At 42.9% G+C, this 27,811-nt stretch overlaps 2 protein-coding genes across 5 annotated transcripts in view; one reads left to right on the top strand and one right to left on the bottom strand.

Moving 5' to 3' along the window:
• Positions 1–253: 253 nt before the first annotated feature.
• LOC117075111 (keratinocyte-associated transmembrane protein 2-like) lies at positions 254–1,051 on the bottom strand. The gene has a single exon (XM_033197180.1). It carries the CDS (start codon positions 1,049–1,051, stop codon positions 254–256), a length of 798 nt encoding a protein of 265 aa, XP_033053071.1.
• A 20,399-nt stretch (positions 1,052–21,450) lies between these two features.
• Positions 21,451–27,811, top strand: part of CDC14A (cell division cycle 14A) — a 168,378-nt gene continuing 162,017 nt past the window's right edge. For 2 of the 4 annotated variants that reach the window (XM_033199723.1, XM_033199720.1), the window contains exons 1-2: positions 21,451–21,987; positions 22,745–22,835. Coding sequence is in view for 3 of the 4 variants with exons in the window: in XM_033199720.1 (XP_033055611.1) it covers positions 21,939–21,987; positions 22,745–22,835 (140 nt within the window). In the remaining variant the exon portion in view is untranslated. The remainder of the gene's footprint in view (positions 21,988–22,744; positions 22,836–27,811) is intronic. The other 2 variants (XM_033199722.1, XM_033199724.1) reach the window with 2 other exon arrangements.

The following is a 27,811-nucleotide window of genomic DNA, read 5'->3' as shown; positions in this document are numbered from 1 at the left end:
ATAAAAACTAACAGTGTAAATATAAGGTAATGCTTAACTCGCATTTTGGACACCTGATTAAACTCACCTCTAAAAGTACAGATAAAACATTATATACTTCTTGTTTGTGACATTTAATTTCCAAAGCACCAAGGCAAAAGAGAGACCCACCTCTCATTTAAGTACCAATTGCGTATGTCAAACATTGGCACAATATCATATAAAAAGTCAAGCAAATAAAATTACATAATAAGCAAACTCAAATCACAGGACTTTAAAAAATATAATTATTGGTAATCTTCAAAGAAGACATTGCCTCATTAACATTGTGATCTAGGCAATGGTATTCCACTGTTTTGAAACAAAGGTCATCACGCCATTTTCTGCTTTGAACCAGAAGAAAAATCTTCCTTTTGTTGTGATATGTAATGTAGACAATAGCAATGCAAAAAGCAAAATTAATAAGATGAAAAAAGAAATGGCTGTCCTCCTCTTCTATATTTGAGGATGGCATCTTAAAAGATTTCACTGACTGTTCAATTTCCGTGTAATCCCTGTTTTCTTCCAAGGTGTCATCAGACTCGTCATCGTCCCTGGGGTCCGTGGTCCAGCCATGGTCTGGTTCTCCGTAATCACCACTGTCCAGAGTGTCTTTGGCTGTGGATGGAGAACTGTTCAGCATGAGAAGATCCCCCTTCTCTATGCTAGGATCTTCATTGTTAGCAGCTTCCTCTTGAGACAGAGGTGTGGGGGAGGGATGAGGAGCCACAGATGCTCCTCCACTTTTCTCAGTACTGGTTGTAGGAGGGAGGGTGGTACTGACTTGGGAAATAGAAGGTTTGGTTTGTTTTTCATGTGTTAAAGCATTCACATTTGGGGTAGAAATATCTGAGTTAAGTACAGTTTGGCTCAGTGAATCAGTCCGTGATACAACACTGGATAGAGTGGCAGACACGAGCAGGAGCGCCAAGACCAGCGGCCGCGCCAGCCCTACAAGGGCTTGGATGGCCGATCTGGGCAGCAGTTTTGCTTGTGAGGGCTTCCTCATCCTCCTCAGGGCAGCAGCGACCATAATGGACTCTTCTTTTCTTTCTTTCTTTTTTTTTTTTTTAGATGTATTCTCACCCTATTGCCCAAGCAGGAGTGCAGTAGCATGATCTTGGCTCACTGCAACCTATGCCTCCTGGGTTCCAGCAATTCTCCTGCCTCAGCCTCCCAAATAGCTGGGATTACAGGTGTGTGCAACCATGCCCACCTAATTTTTGTATTTTTAGTAGAGACAGAGTTTCATCATTTTGGCCAGGCTACTCTTGAACTCCTGACCTCAGGAGATCCTTCTGCCTTGGCCTCCCAAAGTGCTAGAATTACAGGCGTAAGCCACCACACCCAGCCCCAAGCTTCTTAAAAGTGTTGTTTTTGGCTGGATGTGGTGGTTCACACCTATAATCTCAGCATTTAACAGAGGCCAAAGTGAGAGGATTTCTTGAGCCTAGGAGTTTGAGACCAGCCTGGGCAACATAATGAGACTCGTCTCTACAAAAAAATGTTAAAATTAGTTAGCTGTGGTGGTGCATGCCTGTAGTCCCAGCCGTTTAGGAGATTGAGGTGGGAGGATCACTTAAGCCTGGGAGGTTGAGGCTGCAGCAAGCTATGATTGTGCCACTGCACTCCTGCCTGAATGCAGTGACAGTAAGATCCTGTCTCAGAAAAAAAGAAAAAAGGAATATGATCAGTCTCATATTCCTCACCTTCCAGTCACTTCTCAAACTACTTCAGTCTTCATCATTTGCTGTTAGTTAACTAGTTAATGAGGTCAATAAGTTTAATTAATTAAACCATTTAGTTAACAAGGTAAAATATTTGCGGGGTAGCCACTATGTGCCAGGTACTGTTTTAGGCTTTGAGCAGTGACAAAATTGGCAGAAACTCTTGCTGAGTGGAATTTGTAATCTAGTGACGAGACAATGAACAAAATAATCAGTAAAATATCCAGCATGTTAGAAAATAATAAGTGCTATGGAGAAGAACCAATCAAGGAAGGGAGATGGGGAGTGCTGGAAGGGAGTGTGGGATTAGATCTTGAAAGGTTGGTCGTCTGAAACACACAGGAATGGGAAAAAAAAAAGAGAGTGGTCAAGGAAGGTCTCACTGCGAAGATGACATTTGAGCAAAGAAGGTGAGTTAGTGAGCCCTTGGCAGAGGGAACAGAAAGGGTAAGAACCCTCATATGGAAGTGTCTGGAATGTCCAAGGAACTGCAAAGACCAATATCACTGGGGTCAATAGGAATACGGGGTACAGTGATAAGAGATGGGGTTGGAGAGGTGACGGGGGACTGTTGCTTAGAGCCTTACATGCCATTCTAAAGATTTTGGCTTTTGGCTGGGTGCGGTGGCTCACGCCCGTAATCCCAGCACTTTGGGAGGCCAAGGAGGGTGGATCTCTTGAGGTCAAGAATTTGAGACCAGCCTGGCCAACACGGTGAAACCCCATCTCTACTAAAAATACAAAAAAATTAGCCAGGCATGGTGGCACATGCCTGTAATGCCAACTACTTGGGAGGCCAAGGCAAGAGAATCGCTTGAACCTGGGAAGCAGAGGTTGCAGTGAGCTGAGATTGCACCACTGCACTCCAGCCTGGGTGACAAAGCGAGACTCTGTCTCAAGAAAACACAACAACAATAGATTTTGGCTTTTGTTCTGAATGATTTCACTCCAAATGATTTGGGGTATTATTAAAGAGTTTTTGAGCCAAGAAGTGATATGACCTTATTTAGCATTCTAAAGAGATCCCTCTGGCTCCTCCGAGGGAAGCCAGTTAGGAGATTCTTGCAATTATTCAGAGATGATGGTGGCTTGGATATGGCACTTGCTGGAGAACTGTTCCAGTTCTGAATATATTTTGAAGATAGAGGTAACAGACAATTGCTATAAATTAGATGTGGTATAGAATGAAGAGGGGAGTCAAGGATAATTCCAAGGTTTTTGGCCTAAGCCACCAAAAAGGTAGAGTTGTCATCGACTGAGATGAGCAAGATTGCATGAGGACCAAGTTTTAGAGGAAAGATCAGGAATTTGTTTTGGGGCAAACCAAGTTTGAAAGCTCTTTTGGACATTTAAGTGAAAATATCTAGTATACAGTTAAATATATGTCAGCAGATCAGTAGAGAGGTCAGGGTTGGAGATAAACATTTGCAAGTAAATATATAGATCACAGTTAAAAGTCATGTGACTAGATGACATCACAAAGGGAATGGCTGAGATAGAGAAGTGTATATAGGTTCTGAGTCCTGGGTACTCCAATTTTAAGAAGCCCAAAAAATTAGGAGAGAGTCTGAAAAAGCAGCAGCCCATGAGCCAGAAGGGAAACAAAAAAACCAAGATCTATGATGTCATGAAAGCCAGTTAAGGAAAGTGCTCAGAGGAGGAGGAAGCAAACAACGGGGTTAAATAGAGCCAGGTGTGGTGGCCCACGCCTGTAATCCCAGTACTTTGGGAGGCTAAGGCAAGAGGATCATTTGAGTCTAGGAGTCTGAGACCAGTTTATTGTCCCTGAGCAACATACGGAGACCCCATCTCTACGCCTGTGGTACCAGCTACCTGGGAGGATGAGGTGGGAGGAGCAGTTGAGGCTGCAGTGAGCCATGAGTGTGCCACTGCACTCCAGCTTTGGCAACAGAGTGAGACCCTGTTTCAATCAATCAATCAATCAATGCTAGTAATAGGACCAGTAAGATGAGGACTAAGAATTGACCATTGAATTTAGCATCTTGTGGATCACTGGCGACCTTGACAAGAACAGTTCTGGTGGAATGGTGGGTACAGAGCTTGATTAGAGTGTATTGAAGACACAATGAGAAGAGAAGGATCAGAGACAGAGAAGATAGAAAAATTTTGAGGAGGTTTTGCACGAAAGGCAACAGAAAAACTACATTCTATTTGAGAAAACCAAAGGCAATTGTTCTTTCTGATTTTGATTTTCTGTTATCTTTGACACTGTACGCTCCCTTCCCCTTGGCTTTCAAGACTTCCACCTGCCAATATCTGCATCTTTGTGCCTAAGGACTTTTGAATCCTGCAGGCACCAAAGGAAATGCTCAGAAATTACCACCCCTAGGAGCAGCCCTCCACCAATGGGTGATGGGAATTGGTGGATAAATATCACAGCTCCTGTAGGGATAATTCTGAGGCTCATGGTTTTATATCACACCAAGCCAGTGGTAGCTAGGCTCGAGGACACACCCTCTATTAGTTGCCTTTACTTCCTTGTCCCATTTCTTCACTTCCCAGATGGTTTCCTTGTGCATCCCAAATAAATTACTTGCACTCGAATTCTTGTTTCAAAATCTGATTCTTGGGGAAGCAGATTTAAATTAATTTAAATCTTAATTTAATTTAAATTAAATTAAGACACTGTGTATTTAGATTTAATCTAAAACTTACTAAAGCTCAAATACACCAAGCTACACAATAAATACTTACTTTCAGTTTATAATTAGCATATTTGCAATTAAAGGCCCCTTCTTAAATAATTTTGGGGAAATACAACAAGGTCTTTAGAAAACAGAAAGACTGAGAAAGCTTCCTTTTGCAAGTAATTCCTAGCCTTCTTTTCTTTTTCTACCTGTGATAAATAAGAAATATGTATTTGATCTTTGTCCCCAGTTCCTGACATGGAACTTCTAAAACCCTTGGAATTTCCCGAACGATAGGGGCGATAGTGTTACTATAGGTAGGCAGATATGAGCCAGGCATGAGAGGCCTCCCTACCCTCCACCCAACCAGGAACATCAGGTGCCCATCAGACGATGGTCATGCAGTTGATAACTTTCTCTCTAAATAATCATTTATTAGCCAGTGCCAGGGAAAGGCAGTCTCCCAATAGATAGGAAACACCTGAAACTACTGACTAGCTGCTTCCAGGTGAGATCTCAGAAGTTGGGTGGGTGGGCTCAAGCATGCACATTAAGACGCAAAACGGTGGCGTTTAAACCCTCGACTTGTAAGGGAAAAATGCTTCAAATGAGCATGGACACAATGTCAGTAAACACAGGATCAGTGCATGCAGTCCCTCCCTAGTGCTGGCAGGCCATTGTGCCTGCGGACAGCCCACCCCAAGGGAAGAATCAGGGGAGAAGGACGCAACCCTCTGGAAGCGTGTCACTGTATAAGACCCCAGGCCAAAGGTCTAACAGGGCATGGTATTTGACTCTCTCACTTCGCCCACTTGGGCCTCTTCCAAATGTACTTTACTTTCTTTCATTCCTGCCTAAAACTTTTTAATAAACTTTTACTCCTCCTCTAAAACTTGTCTTGGTCTTTCACTCTGCCTTATGTCACCTTGGTCAAATTCTTTCTTCTGAGAAGGCAAGAATTGAGATTACTATCTACCTGTATGAATTCGCCACCAGTAACATGCATTGGTGCCGCATGACTTAGACATGTTCCCTAGTGGTAAAAATAAGAGCATCTTTTGTTATTCATAATAAGTCTTTTCCAACCATACTAAGGTGACTTTTGGGGAACCCCTCAATAGCTTCAGGATAGGGGCTGATTGCCAGAGCAACTAACCTTGTGAAACTTTCAGCCCCCGCTCAGGACTTCTGGGGAGGAGAGAGAGAGATGCTGGAGACAGAGTCCTGTCACTGATGACCAGTGATTTATCAACCATGCCTACATAGTGGAACTGCCATAAAACCCCCTAAATGACAAAGTTTGAAGAGCTTCTGAGTTGGTGAACACATGAAGGTGCTGGGAGGGTGGTGTGCACACAGGGCATGGAAGCTTTGTGCCCTTTCCTCCATACCCTTCCTTATGCCTCTTCCATTTGGCTGTTCCTGATTTGAACTCTTTATAATAAATTGGTAATTGTAAGTAAAATACTTTCCTGAGTTCGGTGGCCATTCTAGCAAATTACTGAATCTGAGGAAGGGGTTGTGGAAAACCCCGACTTATGCGTGATTGGTGATGATGATGAAAAGAATAAAACTCTGGAAAATATTTGAAGAGATTTATTCTGAGCCAAATCTGAGGACCAGGACCCATGACATAGCCCCAGGGAGGTCCTGAGAACACGTGCCAGAGGTGGTCAGACTATAGCTTGATTTTATATGTTTTAGGGAGTGTAAAACATCATCAATACGTGTAAGATGTACACTGGTTTGGTCTGGAAAGGCGGGGCAACTTGTAGGGAGAGGGATATCCTAGGTCATAGGTAGATTCAAAGATTGTCTGATTGGCAATTAGTTGAAAAAGCTAAGTTATTATCTAAAGACCTGGAATCAGGATGGGTGCAGTGGCTCACGCCTGTAATCCTAGCACTTTGGAAGGCCGAGGTGGGCGGATGACCTGAGGTCAAGAGTTGCAGACCAGCCTGACCAACATGGAGAAACCCCATCTCAACTAAGAATACGAAATTGGCCAGGTGTGGTGGCGCATGCCTGTAATCCCAGCTACTGGGGAGACTGAGGCAGGAGAATCGCTTGAACCCGGGAGGCGGAGGTTGCGGTGAGCCAAGATTGTGCCATTGCACTCCAGCCTGGGCAACAAGAGTGAAACTCCATCTAAAAAAAAAAAAAAAAAAAAAAAAAATACCTGGAATCAATAGAAAGGAGTATCTGGGTTAAGATAAGTGGTTGTGGAGAACAAGGTTTTTGTCATGTAGAGGAAGCCTCCAGGTAGCAGGCTTCAGAGAGAATATATTGTACATGTTTTTTTGTCAGACTTAAAAAGGTGCCAGACTCTTAGTTAATTCTCTCCTGGATCAGGGAAAAGACCTGGAAAGGGGGAGAGGATTCTCTACAGAAAGTAGATTTTCCCCACAATAGACAGTTTTGCAGGGCCATTTCAAAATATGTCAAAGAAATATATTTGGGGGTAAAATACTTTGATTCCTTTCAAGGTTAGCTATCTGTCATGTTGGTATCTTATTGCTACAAAGAGTCTATTTTGTCAGTCTTTAGGTCTCTGTTTTAATGTTAATATTGGTCAGTTGTGCCTGAATTCCAAAGGGAGGAGGGTATAATGAGATATGTTTAGTCCCCTCCTTTTCCATCATAGCCTGATCTAGTTTTTCAGGTTAACTATGGAATGACTTTGGGTGAGAGGAGGGGTCTATTCAGTTTGTTGGGGGGCTTAGAATTTTATTTTTGGTAGCCTGGGAACTTGCAACTGGCCTCTGAAGTGACACAGTCTTGTGGTACTGAGCCTTTAACTTGTGAGATCGGATGCTAACTCCACGTAAATAGTGTCAGGTAACTGCAGGTAACTTCTCTGCCCATGCCAACTGGGTGTCCTACAGTTCAGTGGAACTGTAGGAAACCCAATTGATGTGGGCAGAGAATTGGAGAATTGTTTGGTATGGAAAATTCCTACACATTTGATATTGGAAATGTGAGTAGAAACAGTAGAGAACTACCAAAAACTAAATTATTTTTAAAAGTACATTTTTTTCCTGCATTTTGATGGCATTAGCACACTGTGAGTATTGCTGAATATGAGGCTGAGAGCAAAAGTCTGATTTCATACCAGGTATGTCAAATTTTGCATCTGTAATCTCTAATCAAATAAAGTCTAGGAAATTATTAATTACATAGTAATGCTTAGGGCTCATAAGTGATTTTCCTTTTAAAATACTTTGTGAATGTTAATTATGCAACCTAGAACCTATAAGGTAGACAGATTACTTTATGGTCAGAGTAGTTATTTAACTTCTCTTGAGAGAACGATTTCTCCCAATACAACACACTCAATTACTGTTAAAATATGAAACTTCTTTATAAGTAGATGAGGATTACTGAATACTCCCTCTTTAATGTAGCTGAAGATATACTTTCCTTTTTCTACTGCTATAGAACCTAAAAATGTTACACTGTACTTGCAAAATTACTTGAGAGGCTGAGAATGGTGGCTCAAACCTGTAACCCCAGCACTGTCCAGGTGGGAGGATTGCTTGAGCCTAGGAAATTGAGACTAGTCTGGGCAAGACCAGCCAGGGTAACATAGCAAGACCCTGTCTCTACAAAAAAAACAAAACAGAAAACAAAAAACAAAACAGAAAAGAAAACCATCAGCTGGGTGCAGTGGCATGTGCTTCTAGTCCCAGGTACTTGGGGGGCTGAGGTGGGAGGATCACTTTATCCCAGGAGGTAGAGGTTGCAGTAAGCCGAGATTGCACCACTGCACTCCAGCCTGGGTGACAGAGCAAGACTCCATCTCAAGAAAATAAAAATAGAAATAAATAAAATAAATAAAAATCACTTGAGAGACAGCCCATTAAAGTTGTAGAGAATCTTGCACCAGGAGTTAGTTCTTGATATTTTATCACCTCTGTGTCTCAGTGTCTCAGTTTTGGTGTCTTTTGAGAAAAGAAAGCTCGTTTGGAGCTGCTGCTTATCACTCTTCTAAGAATATCTCTTTCTTTACCCACATAAGAATACCTTTTTCTTTGCCTACATCTTAAGACGTTGATATTCACCACGGCTAATTCCAGTTTTCTTCATCTCTCATTTCATACTCTCTTCCTTGGAGGAAATTTTTATTTGGAAGAGATAGACATAATGTTTGCTAGGTTCTGAATACTGACCTAAACACTTTACAAACAGACTGGTTTCATTTTTATGATGTTATGAGGTAGGTACTCTTATTATCCTCATTTTATAGACTAGGAAACTGAAGCACAGAAAGGTTAATCATTTGTCCAAGTAACCAGTAAGTGGAAAGATCAGGACTTGGACTCAGTCTGTCTCTAGAGGACATTCGCTTCATCACCTCACTATGCTTATCTTGTCTTTTCCGCAATGTAGATTGTGCCTAATGTTTGGAGAATCTGAAACCTGTCAGTGAAGTCCATCTGCCTCTCCTGAGCATGGAATCCATATATTAAAGTGCTTAACATGTATTTCCATCTCGTTGTCCAGCAAATACGTCAAATTCTCGATAGCACAACTGAGTTCATTTTTCCTCCCATGAATAGCCTGTACTTCTGTTTTAGAAAATGGCATCACTAGCCGGTCAGTGAAAGAGTTACAATTCTGGGAGTTATCTTCGGCTCTTCATTTCCCCCTTAACTTTTACCTACGTCTGTGTTGCCTATCCTGTCAATTGTATTTCCTACAGATGTCTTGAATTTGGCTTTCTATGCCTATTGTCATCTATCCTTATCATTTCTTTCCTGAATGACCAAGTAGCAGGGGTTCCAGTTTGTGCATAAACTATGCCCAGCATTGTGCTTCATACATAGTTGGTTACATCTGATGAACTGGTAAAGAAGCACCTCTGTCTTAGTCTATTTTGTGTTGCTAAAGTAGAATACTTGGCACTGGGTAATTTATAAAGAACAGAGATTTATTTCTTATAGTCCTGAAGGCTGGGAAGTCCAAAGGCAAGGGCCTTCTTGCTGCATCATCCCATGGTGAAAAGTAGAAGGAGAAAGAGAGCATGAAAGAGAGAGAGAGAGAGAACTAAGTCATTTTTTCATCAGGGACTGTATTAGTCCATCCTCACACTGCTATAAAGACTGGATAATTTATGAAGAAACAAGGTTTAATTGACTCACAGTTCCCCAGACTTAACAGGAATGATGACTGAGAGGTCTCAGGAAACTTACAATCATGGTGGAAAGGAAGGGGGAAGCAAGTACATGCTTCACATGACAGCAATGTGGGTCTGAGTTCACAAGGCCCCAGCATTCAGAGTTGGGGATGTGTAAGGCAAGGCAAGAGAGGCAGCCAGACTTGGCAATGACTTCATATCACATACTAACCATAGGCAGTGGACACCTAGGTAACTCTTCCCAGGATACCTTCTTGAAATTATGAAGGAAAGAACTGACTAAAATAAATAAGCCCTCCCCACTGACCTTTAAAGGACCTAACAGTGGAAGAATTCCAGCTGGACCACAGTTCTTGAGACCGACCTGCAGATCAAAACACAAATGAAAGTTTTGCAGCTCTTGGCTATTGCAGAGGTCCAGGGGAAGGGATGATGTTTGCCAAGGAGACAAAATTGGAAGAATTCAGGATACATTATGAAGGAAGAGAGGCAAATCATGTGGAGTGACTGGATGTGGCGGTTAGATTAAAGGTGACTTTTTTTTTTTTTTTTTGAGACAGCTCTGTTGCCTAGGCTAGAGTGTAGTGGCATGACCTCAGCTCACTGCAACCTCTGCCTCCTAGATTCAAACGAATCTTCTGCCTTAGCCTCCAAGTATCTGGGATTACAAGTATGCACCACTATGCCCGGCTAATTTTTGTGTTTTTAATAGAGACGGGATTTCGCCATGTTGGCCAGGCTGGTCTCAAACTCCTGACCTCCAGTGATCCACCCAGCTCACCCTCCCAAAGTGCTGGGATTACAGGCGTGAGCCACTGTGCCCGGCCAAAGGTGACTTTTAACTTGGAGTTGGCTTAAGCAATTGGATGAATGATAGTAGTATGTACTGACCTGGCGAAGACTGGAGGAGGAAGAGGTTTAGGGACAGAAATCAAAGTTCTGCCCGGGAACAGTTAAAGTGATAGGAAAGAGCTTGGAAAATCAGCAGTCTTCTTGTCAAATTTTATGTGTGTGTGTCTTCCCTGCCAGCAAGCGGGTAATATTTGGTTAATGATGCTCCATGAACTAAAGTCACTTTCAGAGAAATGCTTTAAATGGCATTGATGAGCTAAAGTCCATCAGGAAAACCTACTAAGCAAACCGTCCCAGAGCACTAGGAAAGGCACCATGATACATAGACAGATACAGCATGTTAGATAAGAATTACATCTCCACACTGGTGAATGGTTTTTCACTTAAGAGATGAGCAAGGATGGGGTTGGCTGCCCCTCTGGGGACCCAGAGCACATGTCATGTAGTGCTGCTCTGATTTTTTTCTTTTTATTCCATAAACCTTAAGGACAATTAACTTGCCCTCTACGATGTAAAATAATCAAATCATTCACATTAATTTATTATTTCTAAAAGTTTTTGAAGAAGGTTTTCAGAAATTGACTTCTTACATACGCCAAATTACTTTTATTAGTTAATTAGAACATATTTTTAAAGCATAATTATTTTTCTTTTTTTTTTTCTTTTGAGACGGAGATTCACTTTGTTGCCCAGGCTGGAGTGCAATGGCGCAGTCTTGGCTCACTGCAACCTCTGCCTCCCGGGTTCAAGTGATTCTCCTGCCTCAGCCTCCCTAGTAGCTGGGATTACAGGCACCTGTCACTGCGCCTGGCTAATTTTTGTATTTTTAGTAGAGATGATGTTTCGCCGTGTTGGCCAGGCTGGTCTCCAACTCCTGACATCAGGTGTCCACCTACCTTGGCCTCCCAAAGTGCTATAATTATAGGCATGAGCCACCACGCCTGGCCTAAAGTGTAATTCTTATATATTCTATTTTTTTACATTTGCTTAGGGTCCTTTTACTCAAAATAGTTACAATTTAGAAGTTATCTATATTATCTTATCCACATTTATTGCCAACACAGGCAAATTAAATTTCAGGAATCTCAGACAATTCTTCCCATTAAGTACTTAATCATGTTTTGCGAAAACCGGGCAAGTTGTATTTTGTCTTTTTAATGGTGAAAGGTAAAAAGAAAGAACGAAACACGCTATAGTGGGCCTTTGCCTACGTTCCCATTGTAATTCTGATTTTGGGGGGATTCATGGAGTAAAGTCCAATCTATTTACAATTAGTTAAACAATTTTGCAGGCTCTTTCTGTCAATTTTTAAAATCCCTGCCTGGGGCCCAGTGCGGCGGCTCAGGCCTGTAATCCCAGCACTTTGGGAGGCCGAGGCAGGTGGATCACGAGGTCAGGAGATTGAGACCATCCTGGCTAACACGGTGAAACCTTGTCTTTACTGAAAAATACAAAAAATTAGCCAGGCATGGTGGTGGGCACCTGTAGTCCCAGCTACTTGGGAGGCTGAGGCAAGAGAATGGCGTGAACCTGGGAGGCGGAGCTTGCAGTGAGCCAAGATCGCGCCACTGCACTCCAGCCTGGGCGACAGAGTGCGACTCCGTCTCAAAAAAGAAAAAAAAAAAAAAAAAATCCCCGCCTGGGGATTTTAGGTTTTTCCTCATTTGTATACAGTTGACCCTTGAGCAACATGGATTTGAACTGCACAGGTTCACTTGTACATGGATTATTTTCATTAAATATAGGAAAATCTTTGGAGATTTGTGATAATTTGTAAAATCTTGCTTTTCTTCTTGCCTACTTTATCATAAGGATACAACATATATATAACATATAGTATACAAAATCTGTGTTAAATTAACCTGTTTACGTTATGGACAAGGCTTCTGGTAAACAGTAGGCTGTTAACTTTTGGTTGTATGTGGATATGCAACTGTGCTCCTAACCCCTGTGTTATTTAAGGGTCAACTGTATTTCATTTTGGTGCCCCATTACCCTCTGGATAAAGTCCACATTTTTGGACTAACTTACCAAGATCCTTCTTCCTCTTTTCTTTTATACTCTGGGCTGGAGCCAAATGGAGCTGCTTCAAATCCTGAACTGGCCTTTCTCTCTACTGTTTCCTGGCCTGTGTATAGACTGTTCCCTGTGCCTGGGGTTCTCTTGTGTGTCTTTCTCCTTCCACATACCCTCCCGCCTTGCTCTCTCTACTGTTTGGCTACCTCCCACTAGCTAACTCCTATTCAACCTTCAAGTCTATACAAGGATTCTTCAGGGAACCCTTTCCTCATACCTCAGGTCTGATGCAGCCCACACAGGCCTCTGCTCTGTGCTCACTTCAGCCTAGCATGTATCTTGCTTATGGAACTTGATTGCTCATCTATAACCCTTTCTAGAATGTAACTTCCTTAAGAATAGAACTCTGCCTTATTCTCAGTTGCAATCCTAGCACCTAGCACAGAGCCAGGCAAATAGCAGATAGTAAATTTTTACTGAATGAATGAATACACAAATATAAAGAAAATGTATATTTGATGTTATGGAAATAAAACATAGGTATGAAGAGAAATATTTTACCTAAAATACATACATTTTATGGTAAGTAGACATTATTTTTGTGTATGTGTTACATTATTCACATTGCTGTTATCCTACATTAACAAATACAGGTCTACTACTTTAGATATCATTTGAAGAATAACATAGACTCCATGTAGGAAGGCTTGGTATGTGGAAGATATGAAGTGTGATTTTTGTTCTCCCATGGGAATCAATACAATTATTGGTGTTAATAACAACAAGAACAACCATTAATAATATGTTCAATACATATATAGTATTTTTGGTTGAAAAAATGGAAACCAAAGGTCTCCTGTTTATTGAAAATATAATTTTCTTTTTTTTTTTTTTGAGACGGAGTCTCGCTCTGTCGCCCAGGCTGGAGTGCTGTGGCCGGATCTCGGCTCACTGCAAACTCCGCCTCCCGGGTTCACTCCATTCTCCTGCCTCAGCCTCCCGAGCAGCTGGGACTACAGGCGCCCACCACCTCGCCCGGCTAGTTTTTTGTATTTTTTAGTAGAGACGGGGTTTCACCGTGTTAGCCAGGATGGTCTCGATCTCCTGACCTCGTGATCCACCCGACTCGGCCTCCCAAAGTGCTGGGATTACAGGCTTGAGCCACCGCGCCCGGCCGAAAATATAATTTTCTTCTAGAGTTTCTACACAGGACTAGGCATCAGAAAACATATGTTCCAAAAGTGTGTCAAGGGTCACCATGGAAACCATAGGGCACAACATTTGTGTCCCAGGCTTCTGGAACACTAAGGACCGAAAGAACGTGAGTGAGAGCAGGGGAATTTAGGAATCCATTGAGGATCCCTGAATGGGTTTGTTGGCCCTGATCACACTCCAGAGACAGGCATATGGTCACAGGCAATCAGAAATGAAAAAGGACATTAATTTGTACCCTGTGGAGTTATCTTCAGTTGATAAAAAGGACTTCTCTGTGAGTGTATATTTTAATTATGCTGTTAGCTAGGAGTCAATTAAATTACAATACCTAGATCCAAATAGTTGTATTCATTCGAGACTTATGAAAATTAGATTTTGGAAACAAGTTAGTATTTCTTAATCTATGCTTAATATTACTAAATACTTGTATTTATTAATACAAATGCTAGGCTGTATTTGTACAGCACCATATTTGTACACAGTGTCTAGCATCACAACATGAAACTCACATTTAATTTTACTGTTATTCTTGTGAGTTAGAAATTATTATAATTTCTATTTAATATCAGAGGAAACTGAGTCCAAAACAATGCATACAGATGGTGGGAGAGAAGTGCCTGAAACCCACGCTTCTGATTACAAATCCAGCATTTTTTTCACTACTCCAGGCTGCAAAGGAACTGATTTATGAATCCAGGTGATTCACATGAGTTCATCTCCTCACATTTTAATTACTCATTTATTTATCCATTCTCCGAATATACACTGAGCATGTATTTTGTGTGTTTCCTCATTTATAAAATGGAAATAATAATATACCTACCTGATAGGCAACCAATGTGAGAACTGAGATATAAACTACTGTGCTTGGTTTTAAATGAAACTGAACTATTAACTACTACTATTTTCCTGCTAGAAATATGTAGAGTAGAAACATTATTAAATGTGAACATGGAAGTGAACATTCAAAACTTTAGATTACGGCTGGGTGCAGTGGCTCATGCCTGTTATTCCAGCACTTTGGGAGGCCGAGGTGGGCAGATCATGAGGTCAGGAGTTCGAGATCAGCCTGGCCAACATAGTGAAACCCTGTCTCTACTAAAAATACAAAAAACAGTTAGCCGGGCGTGGTGGCGGGCACCTGTAGTCCCAGCTACTCAGGAGGCTGAGGCAGGAGAATTGCTTGAGCCCAGGAGGCAGAGGTTGCAGTTAGCCAAGATTGCGCCACTGTACTCCAGCCTGGGTGACAAAGCAAGACTCCATCTCAAAAACAAAACAAAACAAAACAAAATAAAAAACCTTTAGATTACAGTGTGTAGCTCACTAGTATTTCTCAGCATGGCTATGATGGTGATGGTGGGAGAGGAGTGGTGTGGGGAATATTATCTATTTTTGGAGTAAAAATGTTCACTTATTTTTTCTGTAAAAAGAGTATGAATGGTGTGGGTGCGGCGGCTCCCACCTGCAATCCCAGCACTTTGGGAGGTCAAGACAGGAGAAACTGGCTCTAGCCCAGGACTTCAAGACAACATAGTGGGACCCTGTCTCTACAAAAAAATTAAACAATTACCCAAGTGCAGTGGCTCATGTCTGTAGTCCCAGCTACTCCGGAGCCTGAGATGTGAGAATCACTCAAGCTCAGGAGGTTGAGATTGCAGGGATCTGTGATGGTGTCACTGCACTCCAGCCTGGGTGACACAGCGAGACTCTGTCTCAAAAAAAAAAAAAAAGTAGTAATAACAAATAAATATAGATGGATAAATTCTGTAAAATTTAAAAAATGTATTGAGTTGTTAACTTGTTTAATAAGTATAGCAAACAGACAATAAATTGACTACTCTGAAGTATATTACCTCATGGAACTTTCTTTTACCTTCTAAAACTGTACCATTCTTTACTGACTGCATTAGTCAAGAAGGAGATGAATATTGAATTGACTTGTTTTATTGTGAACATTAATGTTCACTATACCAGTATTTCTTGAACTGTATTTTGTAGAATGCTGGTATGCCATTAATAAATCACAGGGTTGAAAACAATTCAAATTTCTGTAGAAGCCACACAAGAACAATAGCAATGGCAGATAATGCAATATCTTATATTGTTTCATTTGGAGATTATTTCAATATTTCCTCTAAATATCTTGAAGAAAATAGTTGTAGACATTATGCATATATTATTATTGACACTTTATGGCTAAAGTGTAATAATCTATAAGTTAAACAATGTAATTTAAGCTAACTAGGGAAAAATTAGGAAAAGGTTGTTGATATTACAGCAAATAATGAATACTGGTCTTATTTCCACCAGTTATGTGAGTTTGGGAAATCATTTACCGACTGTGGACCTCCCTCTCTTTTTTTCTCCTTTAACTTTGCCATATAACCGTTTATAAAGGAACTATTTTGTAGAAGCCTTGAGTGCTCATCCACTGCCTTCCACTCCCACCCCCATATTGGGCTTGTGCTAAATCCCTTGAGTTTGATGGAGTCTGTTTGAACACTGGAACTAGCTGATCTCCCAGGTCCCTTCTGGTTTTTACTTCTTTGATTCTGGTTTGAAATTCTTAAACAGGCATTGGTGATTTGTTTGATACAGAATGTGGCTGGGTTAGGCTAGGTCTTTTTTTTTTTTTTTTTTTGAGACGGAGTCTCGCTCTGTCGCCCGGGCTGGAGTGCAGTGGCCGGATCTCAGCTCATTGCAAGCTCCGCCTCCCGGGTTTACGCCATTCTCCTGCCTCAGCCTCCGGAGTAGCTGGGACTACAGGCGCCCGCCACCTCGCCCGGCTAGTTTTTTGTATTTTTTAGTAGAGACGGGGTTTCAGTGTTAGCCAGGATGGTCTCGATCTCCTGACCTCGTGATCCGCCCGCCTCGGCCTCCCAAAGTGCTGGGATTACAGGCTTGAGCCACCGCGCCCGGCCAGGCTAAGGTCTTATCATTTGTGGGCAGGCTTCTGGAACAGAACCGTTTCTGAGTCACGCTATTTATTTTTGGTATTCTGGTTCTACTGTAATAACTTTTTTATTATATGTATTTTACTAAAAGCTGTTTTAAATTATTTTTGGGATCAAAAAATTGTCAAAATATGTATATGAATAAATAATTCAAATTACCTTGAATTTCAAATCACTCAGCAGCACAGGTTTCTACTACATGTTTCATACTTAATGTGAAAATTAATTTCCAGAAATAATTCGAAGTATGTATTCTATATTTTCTTTACATTCTTTGGTAACTTTGTATCACTACTGAATAAACAACTAAAAGAGTATGTTCTAATGATACATTCTAATAAGAAATTATGATAATTTTAAAAGAATACACTATGTAAACCACATAGCTGTCAGGCCTTTGACAATCTTGAGATCATTTTTCCTTGCCCTCTTCCAGCAAGAAAGAATATTTTCCGCCAGGTGCAGTGGCTCATGCCTGTAATCCCAGCACTTTGGGAGGGCGAGGTGGGCAGATCACGAGGTCAAGAGATCGAGACCATCCTGGCCAACATGGCAAAACCCCGTCTCTACTAAAAATACAAAAATTAGTTGGGTGCGGTGGTGCATGCCTGTAATCCCAGCTACTCGGGAGGCTGAGGCAGGCAAATTGCTTGAACCTGGGAGGCAGAGGTTGCAGTGAGCCGAGATTGTGCCACTGCACTCCAGCCTGGTGAAAGAGGGAGACTCCATCTCCAAAAAAAAAAAAAAAGAAAAAAAAAGAATATTCTCCTTTTCTTTTTCTTGAAGCTAAATGATAAAATTTAATTCTTTTATGTTTTTCATTTCTTTTGCTCACATCTGAATCTTCCATCTATTCTTTTTCTTTTTTCAGAACTGGCCACACCAGTTTAAATGACAAAATTTGATTCTTTTATGTTTTTTCATTTATTTTGCTCTCATCTGAATCTTCCATCTATTCTTTTTACTTTTTTCAGAACTGGCCACACCAGTTTATCACTAGTCTGCATTCAGTTCTGGGACCCACTTTATAAGAAATTGGACAAATTGGCAGAGACTGGACTGAGGGGCTTGAAGCCATGTAATATAAGACAATGTTGAAGAAAATGGAGATATTTGTCTGGGGAAGACTAAGGAGAAAAGGAAGGTGGTCAAGGAAACTGTCTTTGCATTTTTGAAGAGCTGTCATAAGTAAGGGTGATCAGAGGTCCTGCAGCCTCCAGGCAGAATTAGAACTAGCGGCTTTTGACATAATTTAGCGCTGCCTCCAGCAGTGAGTTTTCTAGAACTGCATGCACACAAGCATGGGTTGCAGGAGTTAGATTTAAATTTTGTCGTTTTCAGGGTGAGTGCAGTGGCTCACATCTGTAATTCCAGCACTTTGGGATCCTAAGGCGGGCAGATTACTTGAGGTCAGCAGTTTGAGACCAGCCTGGCCAACATAGTGAAATCCTGTCTCTACCAAAAATACGAAAATTAGCTGGGCATGGTGGCGCACGCGCCTGTAGTCCCAGCTACTCTGAAGGCTGTGGCAGTAGAATTGCTTGAACCCGGGAGGTGGAGGTTGCACCAAGCCCAGATAGTGCCACTGCACTCCAGCCTAGGCGACAGAGCAAGACTCCATCACAAGAAAAAAAAAAAAAAGTTGTTGTTTTCAAACTTGACACTTTTGACATTTACCTGCTGAATTTGTGTGTAATATTACCTTCCTTTTGTGCAGTTGAGCGATATTTAAAATCTCTTAGTATTTCCTTTATATGTGAAATGCCTTCTTTATTGTTTCTTTAAAGTTCATTCCTTAAATTTATATCAAGTTGGGTGGTTGGAAAAGCTTCTTCCATTATCTTCCCTCATAGACTGTAAAAGTATGCCTTTATTATGAAACTACAACCAACAGGAACTTTGACCTCATGATAATTGAGAGAATAAAGTGTTTTATGATCTCATTAGAACCTTGTTATGTATTATAGGTGTGCTGTGTGTGCATTATCTGTTTCATATTTTTCTTGTAGAATTTTCTATACCATTTAGAATGGCTTAGAGAGATTTGATTATACTGACACTTTCCTTCCATGCAATTTTGTTGTTGTTTGAGACAGGGTCTCACTCTGTCGCCCAGAGACACGGCACTGCTGGAGTGCAGTGCCGTAATCATGTAATCACAGCTCACTGAAACCTCTGCCTCCCGGTTCAAGCGATTCTCCTGCCTCAGCCTCCTGAGTAGCTGGGATTACAGGCGTCAGCCACCACATCTGGCAATTTTTTTTTTTTTTTTTGAGATGGAGTCTCTTTCTGTCGCCCAGGCTAGAGTGCAGTGGCACGATCATGGCTCACTGCAACCTCCTGAGTAGCTGGGATTACAGGCGTGTGCCACCACACCCAGCTAAGTTTTGTAATTTTTTTTTTTTTTGAAACAGAGTTTTACTCTTGTCACCCAGGCTGGAGTGCAATGAGGCGATCTCGGCTCACTGCAACCTCCGCCTCCCGGGTTCAAGCGATTCTCCTGCCTCAGCTTCCCTAGTAGCTGGGATTACAGGTGTGTGCCACTACGCCCGGCTAATTTTTTTGTATTATTACTAGAATCGGAGGTTTACCATGTTGGCCAGGCTGGTCTCGAACTTTTGCTCTCAGGTGATCCACCTGCCTCAGCCTCGCAAAGTGCTGGGATTACAGGCGTGAGCCACTGCACCCAGCCAACTTTTGTATTTTTTTTAGTAGAGGCGAAGTTTCGCCATGTTGGCCAGGATGGTCTCAAACTCCTGACCTCAGGTGATCCGTAGGCCTTGGCCTTGGCCTTCCAAAGTGCTGTAATTATAGGTGTGAGCCACCATGCCCAGCCCCAAGCAATATTAAAAAAAAATTACATACAGAGTTTTATTATCTTTGTAAAAATGCTAAGGAAAAATAAACATTTTCATTTGAACTTAAGGACTTGTATTTGTTAGGTGATAATTCATTCCTCATGATCAAAATTTTAAGCAGGAGAGTTATATAAAAAAGATTTTTGTAAATTCATTTTGGAAAATAACAAGAGGGTGTTCAATTATATCTGGCCTCACCGAAATTGTAGATTGGAGTTCTTTTCATTAGACTATTTACTTTGTGAAATTAAAAGTTTATGAATTGGATGAGAACTCTAACTTCTATTTCTAATGCCCTTTTTCTAACACAAAACTCATGAAAAATTGTTGGGGAATTTGAATTTAGATTCTGGAAGAATTTTAAATCAGAATCTTTGGATTTATTTAGCCTTTTAAACAAAGTGGGTAAGTTTATTGAAAGATTCATATACTTTGTTTTTCTCTATCTTTCATATAAGAAATACTAGTTTTTTTTTTTTTTTCAATAAAATAATTTGAGGCCGGGCGCTGTGGCTCAGCCTGTAATCCCAGTGCTGTGGAAGGCCAAGGCAGGGCGGATTGCTTGTACTCAGGAGTTGAAGACCATGGCCAACATGGCAAAACCCGGTCTCTACAAAAAATACAAAAATTAGCCGAGCGTGGTTGGGCAAGCCTGTAGACCCAACAATTTGGGAGGCTGAGGCACGAGAATCGCTTGAACCTGAGAGGTGGAGGTTGCAGTGAGCAGAGATTGGGCCACCGCACTCCAGCCTGGGTGATAGGGCGAGACACTGTCTCAAACAAAGAAAACACACATTAAAAAAAAACCCACTAACAAAAACTGGAATTGGCCCTCGAAGGTCTCGCTCCCTCGGTCAGCTCTGCACGGGTGCGCTCCCTTTCTCCCTAGAGGTCAACACGCGACTGCGAAGGAAAAGGCAGCCACAAGTTTCTTGCTGTTTCTGGAGAGAGCACTCAGAGCGCATGCTCTTCGGATAGTGGGTCTGTAGCGCCATTTTCGTATGGAAGGGACTGCACGCTGATTAGGCACAGCCGTAGGACGCCCAGCGATCAAGTTATTCAAACAGTACCTGGAGCCTCGCAGAGACAAGTCAAGGGCCTCTTTTAGCGGGACTCCTGCCTGGAACGCTTCAGCTGAGACTATGTAAAGAAATTCCTTTGTGTTAACCTTCTCCTTGGACCAATGGACTCTCCTCTCTCGCCTATTCCCTCCGCCCCCCCCAGGCTTGCTCTGCGGTCTCGCCCCGCCCCTCCGGGACCCGAGCTCTGTAAAGATTAGGCATTTGTGATGCTTTTGCGCTCACAGTGGCGGCCCAGTTGAGAGGGCGCGGAGAACCAGATGGGAAACTTTTTTCCCATGAGAACAAAGTACAAGTTATATCAGAGTCTGGTATGTGTAGAAGATACCAATACATGTACTGTGAGCTAGGAGCTGGGGCTTCTTTTTCAATTGTATTTTTATCAAGATGCAGACCCCCTCAGTGTTGGGCGTGGGGGGTGGCTGAAATGTTAGCTAGAGGCGAGGCAGGGCACGGAGATCTGAGGTTTTTACGAGTGTGTGTGTGTGTGCGCGCGCGCGCGCTGCAAGAGTTTAGAAGAGCATGGGTGAGTGGGCGAGAAAGAGAATGAGAGAGAGAGAAAAAAGAAATCTGGAGTGGGACAGAACCTAGTGGGTGCCGAAAAGAAAGGGGGCGCCGACGCATCCTAGCCTCCCAGGCCGCGACAGCGCCCTTAGCGATGTCCACTTCCAACCCCGCCGTTTCATTCATAAGTTTCTGGCCTAGAGGCCCCGCCCGCTCCCCTGGGCCGAGGGCCCCATTTCCTGAACAGCAATTGGTGGACGGCAACAAAGCCTTAGCAACCGGCTCCTAGTGACCCGCAGGGTGCCTGGTAACTGGGGCTGCTGCGGAGAAAGGAGCCGGGCTGTCCCTTTAAGGGATGGCTGCGGAGTCCTGAAAGTGGAGGGGGCTGAGGGAGGGCGGGGAGGAAGGTCTGGGGGCGGACCCAGGGGGAGGAGGAGGAGGAAGAGTAACTGCTGAAAGGAGGTGGCGGAGGAGGAGCCGGAGCAGCTGCTGCCAGCCCGCGGGCACTGAAGTCCTGCCGGCTGCCGCTCGAGTAGCCACGGGCGCGATCAAGACCAGACGTCTCCTCCTTCATGATCACTTTGGAAGCCGGGGGAAGACATTGCCCTGCCGTGAGAGCTGGTCTGCGTTTCCCAGGCGCGGCGACGGCGGAGCAGCAGCTGCAGCAGCCAGGTCCAAATAGGAGCGGCCACAGCCAGGGGCGTGTGCGCCCCGCGCGGAGCGGGCTCGGGTTCCCCTCGGAATGTCCCCGGGGCGTCCAGCGCGCTGACCCCGAAGCCGCCTCCGCCTTCGGCGCCTGCTGCCTCCCTCGGCCAGGCTTGGTGTTCGGGACTGTGAGCTTCCTGGCTCCTGGGCAGTGGGGAAGCCCCCGGAGGCGAGTGACCTCAGCTGGCCACGACCCAGCCCTCCCCAGTGCGTATCTCGCTTAAGATGGCAGCGGAGTCAGGGGAACTAATCGGGGCTTGTGAGTTCATGAAAGGTGAGGAGCAGCGGCCCCGCATCTTCCAACGCTCTTTTGCCCCCAACTCTTCACTTCCCGCGACACTGTCCCCACCTTCTCTGAGGCTGCCAGTGTCCTGCAGCCGCTGCGCGCGCTCTCGTCCCCTCTCGGGACTCTCCTTTCTCCGAGGACCCCCTGCTTCCGGCTTCTCTTTCTTATGTCCCTTGCTCCCTCTGCAGTTCCCTCGGATGGCTTCTCGGCCTCGTAATGGGACAGCACCGGCTTCTGCCCGGACTCCGGCACTCAGCAGCTCATGGGGAGCCTGCTCCGGTTGCTCACCGGTCGCCTTTACTCCACCATCGCAGACTTCGGTTTTCGGGACACCCCCAACTACACCCCCTAAGTCTCTCTCCCTTCCTCTTTTTCAAATCTCCGAAGCCGCATGGGGGAGGCTCATCTCTTTCTTCCCCTTCTCGCCGCTGCTGAGGTCTGGAGATTTGGGAACCAAACTTGCACCTCCAGTTCTGCGGGTACCCCCCTTTCCTGGCTACTCCGCTGGCCTGAAACAAGGGAAATGTGGGTGCTCTGCACCCCGCTGAGTTCCTCTGTCAGGTCTTCCTCATGCCTATCTGTTGTGCTCTTGAGTCTCTAGCTTTCTGGGAGAGATGAGGTTTCTGCAAGAATTCCACGTGTTGATGGGGTCTTTAAATTGGATCCTTCGTATGTCATCACCCCCCTTCACTTCCACTTCCCTACTTCTCATATGTTTTTTCTGTCTTTTAAACTTGTCTTTCAGATCGGTTATATTTTGCTACTTTAAGGAATAGACCAAAAAGCACAGTAAATACCCACTATTTCTCCATCGATGAGGAGCTGGTCTATGAAAAGTAAGTTTCTGTTTTGTTTTTTTTCTCTTGGCCATTCAGCTTGTTCTTTGACGAGGAAACACTTTGCACTTCTATTCATTTTCCCCCGGTGATTCGACTAACAATACCAATGTTTTAAGGCTCAGGTGCGTGGGGAGAAGTTCAGGGAAAATTGATAGAATTTGAACCTTTCAACACCTCAGTTCTTTTAGACATCTATCTGTTTTAGTTCTTCCAGACATCTCTCTGTTTTAGTTCTTCCTACCACCACAGCAAACAGCAACTGGAGATTCCTAACACTCCTCAGAGTAGGACCAGGGAGACACACTATCATTGCCAGACTCTTTAATTGGCCTGTGAATCAGTCACTAAGTATTTATGGAGTGTCCGTAGGGTACAGGGCAGTGCATGTATTACAGGTGCTTGAGCCTTATAGTTTACAAGGCTTCTCTTCTATCTCAGGATGTTTTTGTTTGTGCAGCTTTTTTTCAGAAAGTGGGACACATTAACTGCAGGGAGCTGTATCGGAGTCACATCTATGACTAACATTTTATCTGACATATTATTGATACTTTTATTTGGGTACCCCAAACTTTTTGATATTATTTTCTTTGCTTCTGATGAAATGATGTAGCTGTCCTGATTTATTTTCTTTGACTACTTTGCTTCTGTGGGATTAGGATTTGAGAGTGTAAAATAAAAGTAGGGAACTGTTTCCTGTAAAAGACCACTAATCTACAGGAAAAAGATATCTTAATACTTTAGGTATAGCAAAACATTAATTGAACAGAGATAAATCTTTATTCAATATAAGTATCAGATAATAAGAAATAAGGCTGAATTGACTTGGTTATATACTTTTATGAAAAGAGCTGGTGTTTCAGAGGAGTCTAATATATTCTGTTTTAAATGTTTAAATTTTCTTTCTTGTTATCTTTACCAAATGTGCAGATAAATGAACATAGTTAAATGAATCATTATTAGCTTCCTTGGACTTGTGTTGTTAGAAAGGTTATTGGCAGTTCTGCCTAAGGATTTGTGGGTACTACCAGGTCTTCGAAGAGTGAGTGTTCTGGACCTTCAACAGCATATCTTTTATTTGGGGGAAAACAATCTTTGTCACTTCTTCATAGAGGTTCTTGAAATTGAGGTCTGCGACCTTTCTCTTAGTGGTGCTGGGAGGAGGATGCTTCTTCAATGGCTAAAGTAAGAGTGGGAATGAAAGAGCCCTTTGCTGCTGCTCATGAATGCCCAGAGTTGCTGAGGCAAAGAGGTCTGAGTCTCTGGTGTCAGATTACAGCTCTGCTTCTAGACAGAATGGAGTTATGTGCGGCTGTGTACCTGGATGATGTCACTGCCAGCAGTGTTTATTGAGTGTTCACTCTGTTGTTGGGAATGTGCATTGTTGTGCCTGTGTTTCTGTGATTTTAGGGTTTGGGGGTCTCTCATGAGTCTGAGAGTGGGGATGGTGTATATGTCATTATGTTCAATTCTACAGTAACTCACATGCCAGAGGTTGTTAATATGTTAATATGTCGTTGAATGAGCTCTAGCCATGGAGATCTGAGTCACTTCTCTTGGGATTGCTAGATGATAGATCTAGCAGGAAATTAAGCCAACTAAACACTGTGCATGATGGCTTTTTGATTTTAATATTGATAGATGAGGAAAATGTTTAATGTGATTTTCATGTTGGTATTTTGGGATAGGCCTACCAATCACATTTCTCTTATAGTCTACTGTTTTTCTGGTATTTTACAAGGAAAGACTTGCTGGAGAAACCATCCAATTTATATTGTGAGTTTGAATTGACATTTGAAATATGCTGAGGACTCCAGCCTGAGCAGAGTGTGTACTTTTCTTAGTTTGAACTTACCCTTCTGTGCCACAGTAATGGCTGTGGCTCTGAAACCTCCAACTCCATCTTTTTTGTTACCCTGACATATTGCATGATGCTAGGTGATGCAGAGAATAAAACAATGTTGAATGCACATGTTACCTTCGAAGAGCTCCAAGCCTGTAGGGAAAATAACAGGACTGCAGTTTGAGGTATAGGAAAGATATCTGCCAAAAGAGAAGTACAATCTCTATGCTAGGAGAGGAATTCACAGGGGGGTGGGGGCACATCTGGTGGAGGGGTTCAGCAAAGGCTTCGTGGAAGAGTTAAGATTGACTTGAAGGATAGACAAGGTCTTATCAGGCAGAGATGTGAGAGGAGGGGTCTTAGAAAACAGCAAGTGTGAGGAGGGGAGAGCCTTGGGACGTGTGTTCAGGGAACAGTAAGTCTTCCAGTTTTCCTGGTGTGTATTCAGGGAACATGTAGGGGATGGAGAATGTGAAGTTGAAAGGTTGGCTGGGGACAGAATGAATGTCAGGCTGAGAAACCTGCAGTTTCTTTGGTACACCATGGGACTCTTGAGGGATTTGGGGCAGCCATGGTATGACTTGATCTGTGCTAATTACAAATAATGGGAACCATTTATTGAGCATTTAAATGTATGCCATATACTGTTCTAGGGGCTCATAACTATTAATTCATTTTGTTTTCACAACAATTCTATGAGGCAGGCACTATTATCCTTATTGTACAAAAAAGGCATAGAGAGGCTGGGTCACTTGCCCAAGGTCACAGAAGTAAAAGTAGCATAGCTGGAGTTTGAAACCAAGTCATCTAGTTGCAGAGGACATATATCCTTCTCAAAAAATTAATACAGTAGCATCACTTAAGATGGGTTGTTGAGGAGATAAGAGCCCACTTAAAAAAATTCAGAGGGGATCAGGCATGGTGGCCCTCACCTGTAATCACAGCAATTTGGGAGGCCGAGGTGGGTGGATCACGAGGCCAGGAATTCAAGACCAGCCTGGCCAATGTGGTGAAACCCCATCTCTACTAAAAATACAAAAATTAGCTGGGCATGGTGGCACATTCCTATAATCCCAGCAACTCCGGAGGCTGATGCAGAATTGCTTGAACCAGGACCTGGGAACCAGGACCCGGGAGGCGGAGGTTGCAGTGAACTGAGATCGCACCACTGCACTCCAGCCTGGGCTACAGAGCAAGATTCTGTCTTAAAAAAAAAAAAAAATTCAGGAGGAAGAAACAAGTACCTGGATTAGGATGGTAACAATGGTGATGGACAGAAGGGATCTTAAGCCATGTAACCTGGCAACACAGGAGGGTGGGGTGGAGGGGTGCTGAGGAAAAAAGGGAGTCAAAGAAGTCCTTAAGACGGCTTGGGTTGTGGTGAGCCTGCTGGAGCTCTTAACTGAAATAAGGAAGGAGGGTGGAATAATTGGCTTTGGTGGGAAGATCAGGCATTCCATTTTGGTCAGACTGAATTTAAGAAATTTAAGGGATATTTATGTCACTGTTAGATATCACATATATTTGAGGTTCTTAAATTTGGTAATTTTCCCAAAGAGACAATAAAGCAGAGAGAATGATGCGATTTCTGGGAAGATAGATGAAGGCCTCAAGGTCTGTATTTCACAGGTAGGGCCAGGATGAGAGGAGCAAGGGAAGGTGGAAGTATGCAACAAAGAGGTGGACAAACACTGAAGGGGAGAGGAGAAAGGGAGAAGGACTGACTCCATCTCGTCAGCTCCACGTTGGGGAAGTACAGAATGAGAGAGACTGCAAAGCCCCTAGAAGGACCTCTAGTAACCTGGGCTCTGTCTGGAGGATGTCCTACGGCGAGAAAGATCTTGACTGTCACATCATCATATGCATGTCTCTGAGGAGAGGAATATATTTATATTCATTATCACACAGGACTTTGTACTGTGTAATTATTTGCTGAATGTTTAAATTAAATGCTGCTTTTCCAGCTGGGTGTGCTTGTAGTCCCAGCTACTCTTGAGGCTGAGGTGACAGGATTGCTTGAGGCCTGCAGTTGAACTGAAAAGCCAGCCTGCCAGCCTGAGCAACATAGTGAGACCCCATCTCTTAAAAAAAAAAAAAAAAAAATGTTGCTTTTCTGGCTAAATTATCACCTTAGAAGCGATTGTTTTTGAATCAGGAAGTAGACTCTTTAACTATTAGGCTGTGGATATTTTGGGCACAGCTGTGTTTTGTGCAGATGTTTCTTTAGTTATGAAAGGAGGACAGCATTCCATGATGAAATGTCAACCTTCTGAGATGCTGGTGGAGAAAATTTAATGAGGTGGCCTCATGAGGTAGGGGTATTAAGAGTGAACGTTTGAATTATCTGCTTGATTTTTTAAAACAGAACTTATTACTATAAACGCCTGAGCAGATTTAATAAAATGAGGATGATAAGAAATCATACTTTGTCCTTGGGTTATGATTTCACAGGTCAGAGTTAAAATCAGAGTGTAGGCTAACACACTAGTGGTACAAAAATAACTCCACAAAAAGGGAGCCTTTCAAAGAAGATTTATCTGCATTTGATTAAACTACAAATAACACACAACTCCCTGAAAAGGCTTGTTCTTTGGTATTGGAATTGGGCCTCGTAATCCAAATAGACACTTTTTATTTATTTTTTTTAATTATACTTTAAGTTCTAGGGTACATGTGCACAATGTGCAGGTTTGTTACATATGTATACATGTGCCATGTTGGTGTGCTGCACCCATTAACTCGTCGTTTCTATTAGGTATATCTCCTAATGCTATCCCTCCCCCTTACCCCCACCCCACAAGAGGCCCCGGTGTGTGATGTTCGCCTTCCTGGGTCCAAGTGTTCTCATTGTTCAATTCCCACCTATGAGTGAGAACATGCGGTATTTGGTTTTCCGTCCTTGTGATAGTTTGCTGAGAATGATGGTTTCCAGCCTCATCCACGTCCCTACAAAGGACATGAACTCATCATTTTTTATGGCTGCATAGTATTCCATGGTGTATATGTGCCACATTTTCTTAATCCAGTCTATCATTGGTGGACATTTGGGTTGATTCCAAGTCTTTGCTATTGTGAATAGTGCCGCAATAAACATATGTGTGCATATCGACACTTACTTTTAATAACTTGGCTC

Source organism: Trachypithecus francoisi, unplaced genomic scaffold (genome assembly GCF_009764315.1).
Source record: "Trachypithecus francoisi isolate TF-2019V2 unplaced genomic scaffold, Tfra_2.0 Lachesis_group5, whole genome shotgun sequence".
Lineage (NCBI taxonomy): Eukaryota > Metazoa > Chordata > Mammalia > Primates > Cercopithecidae > Trachypithecus > Trachypithecus francoisi.
The sequence above is the reverse complement of the archived record's forward strand: the minus strand, read 5'-3'. Positions and strand labels throughout refer to the sequence as shown.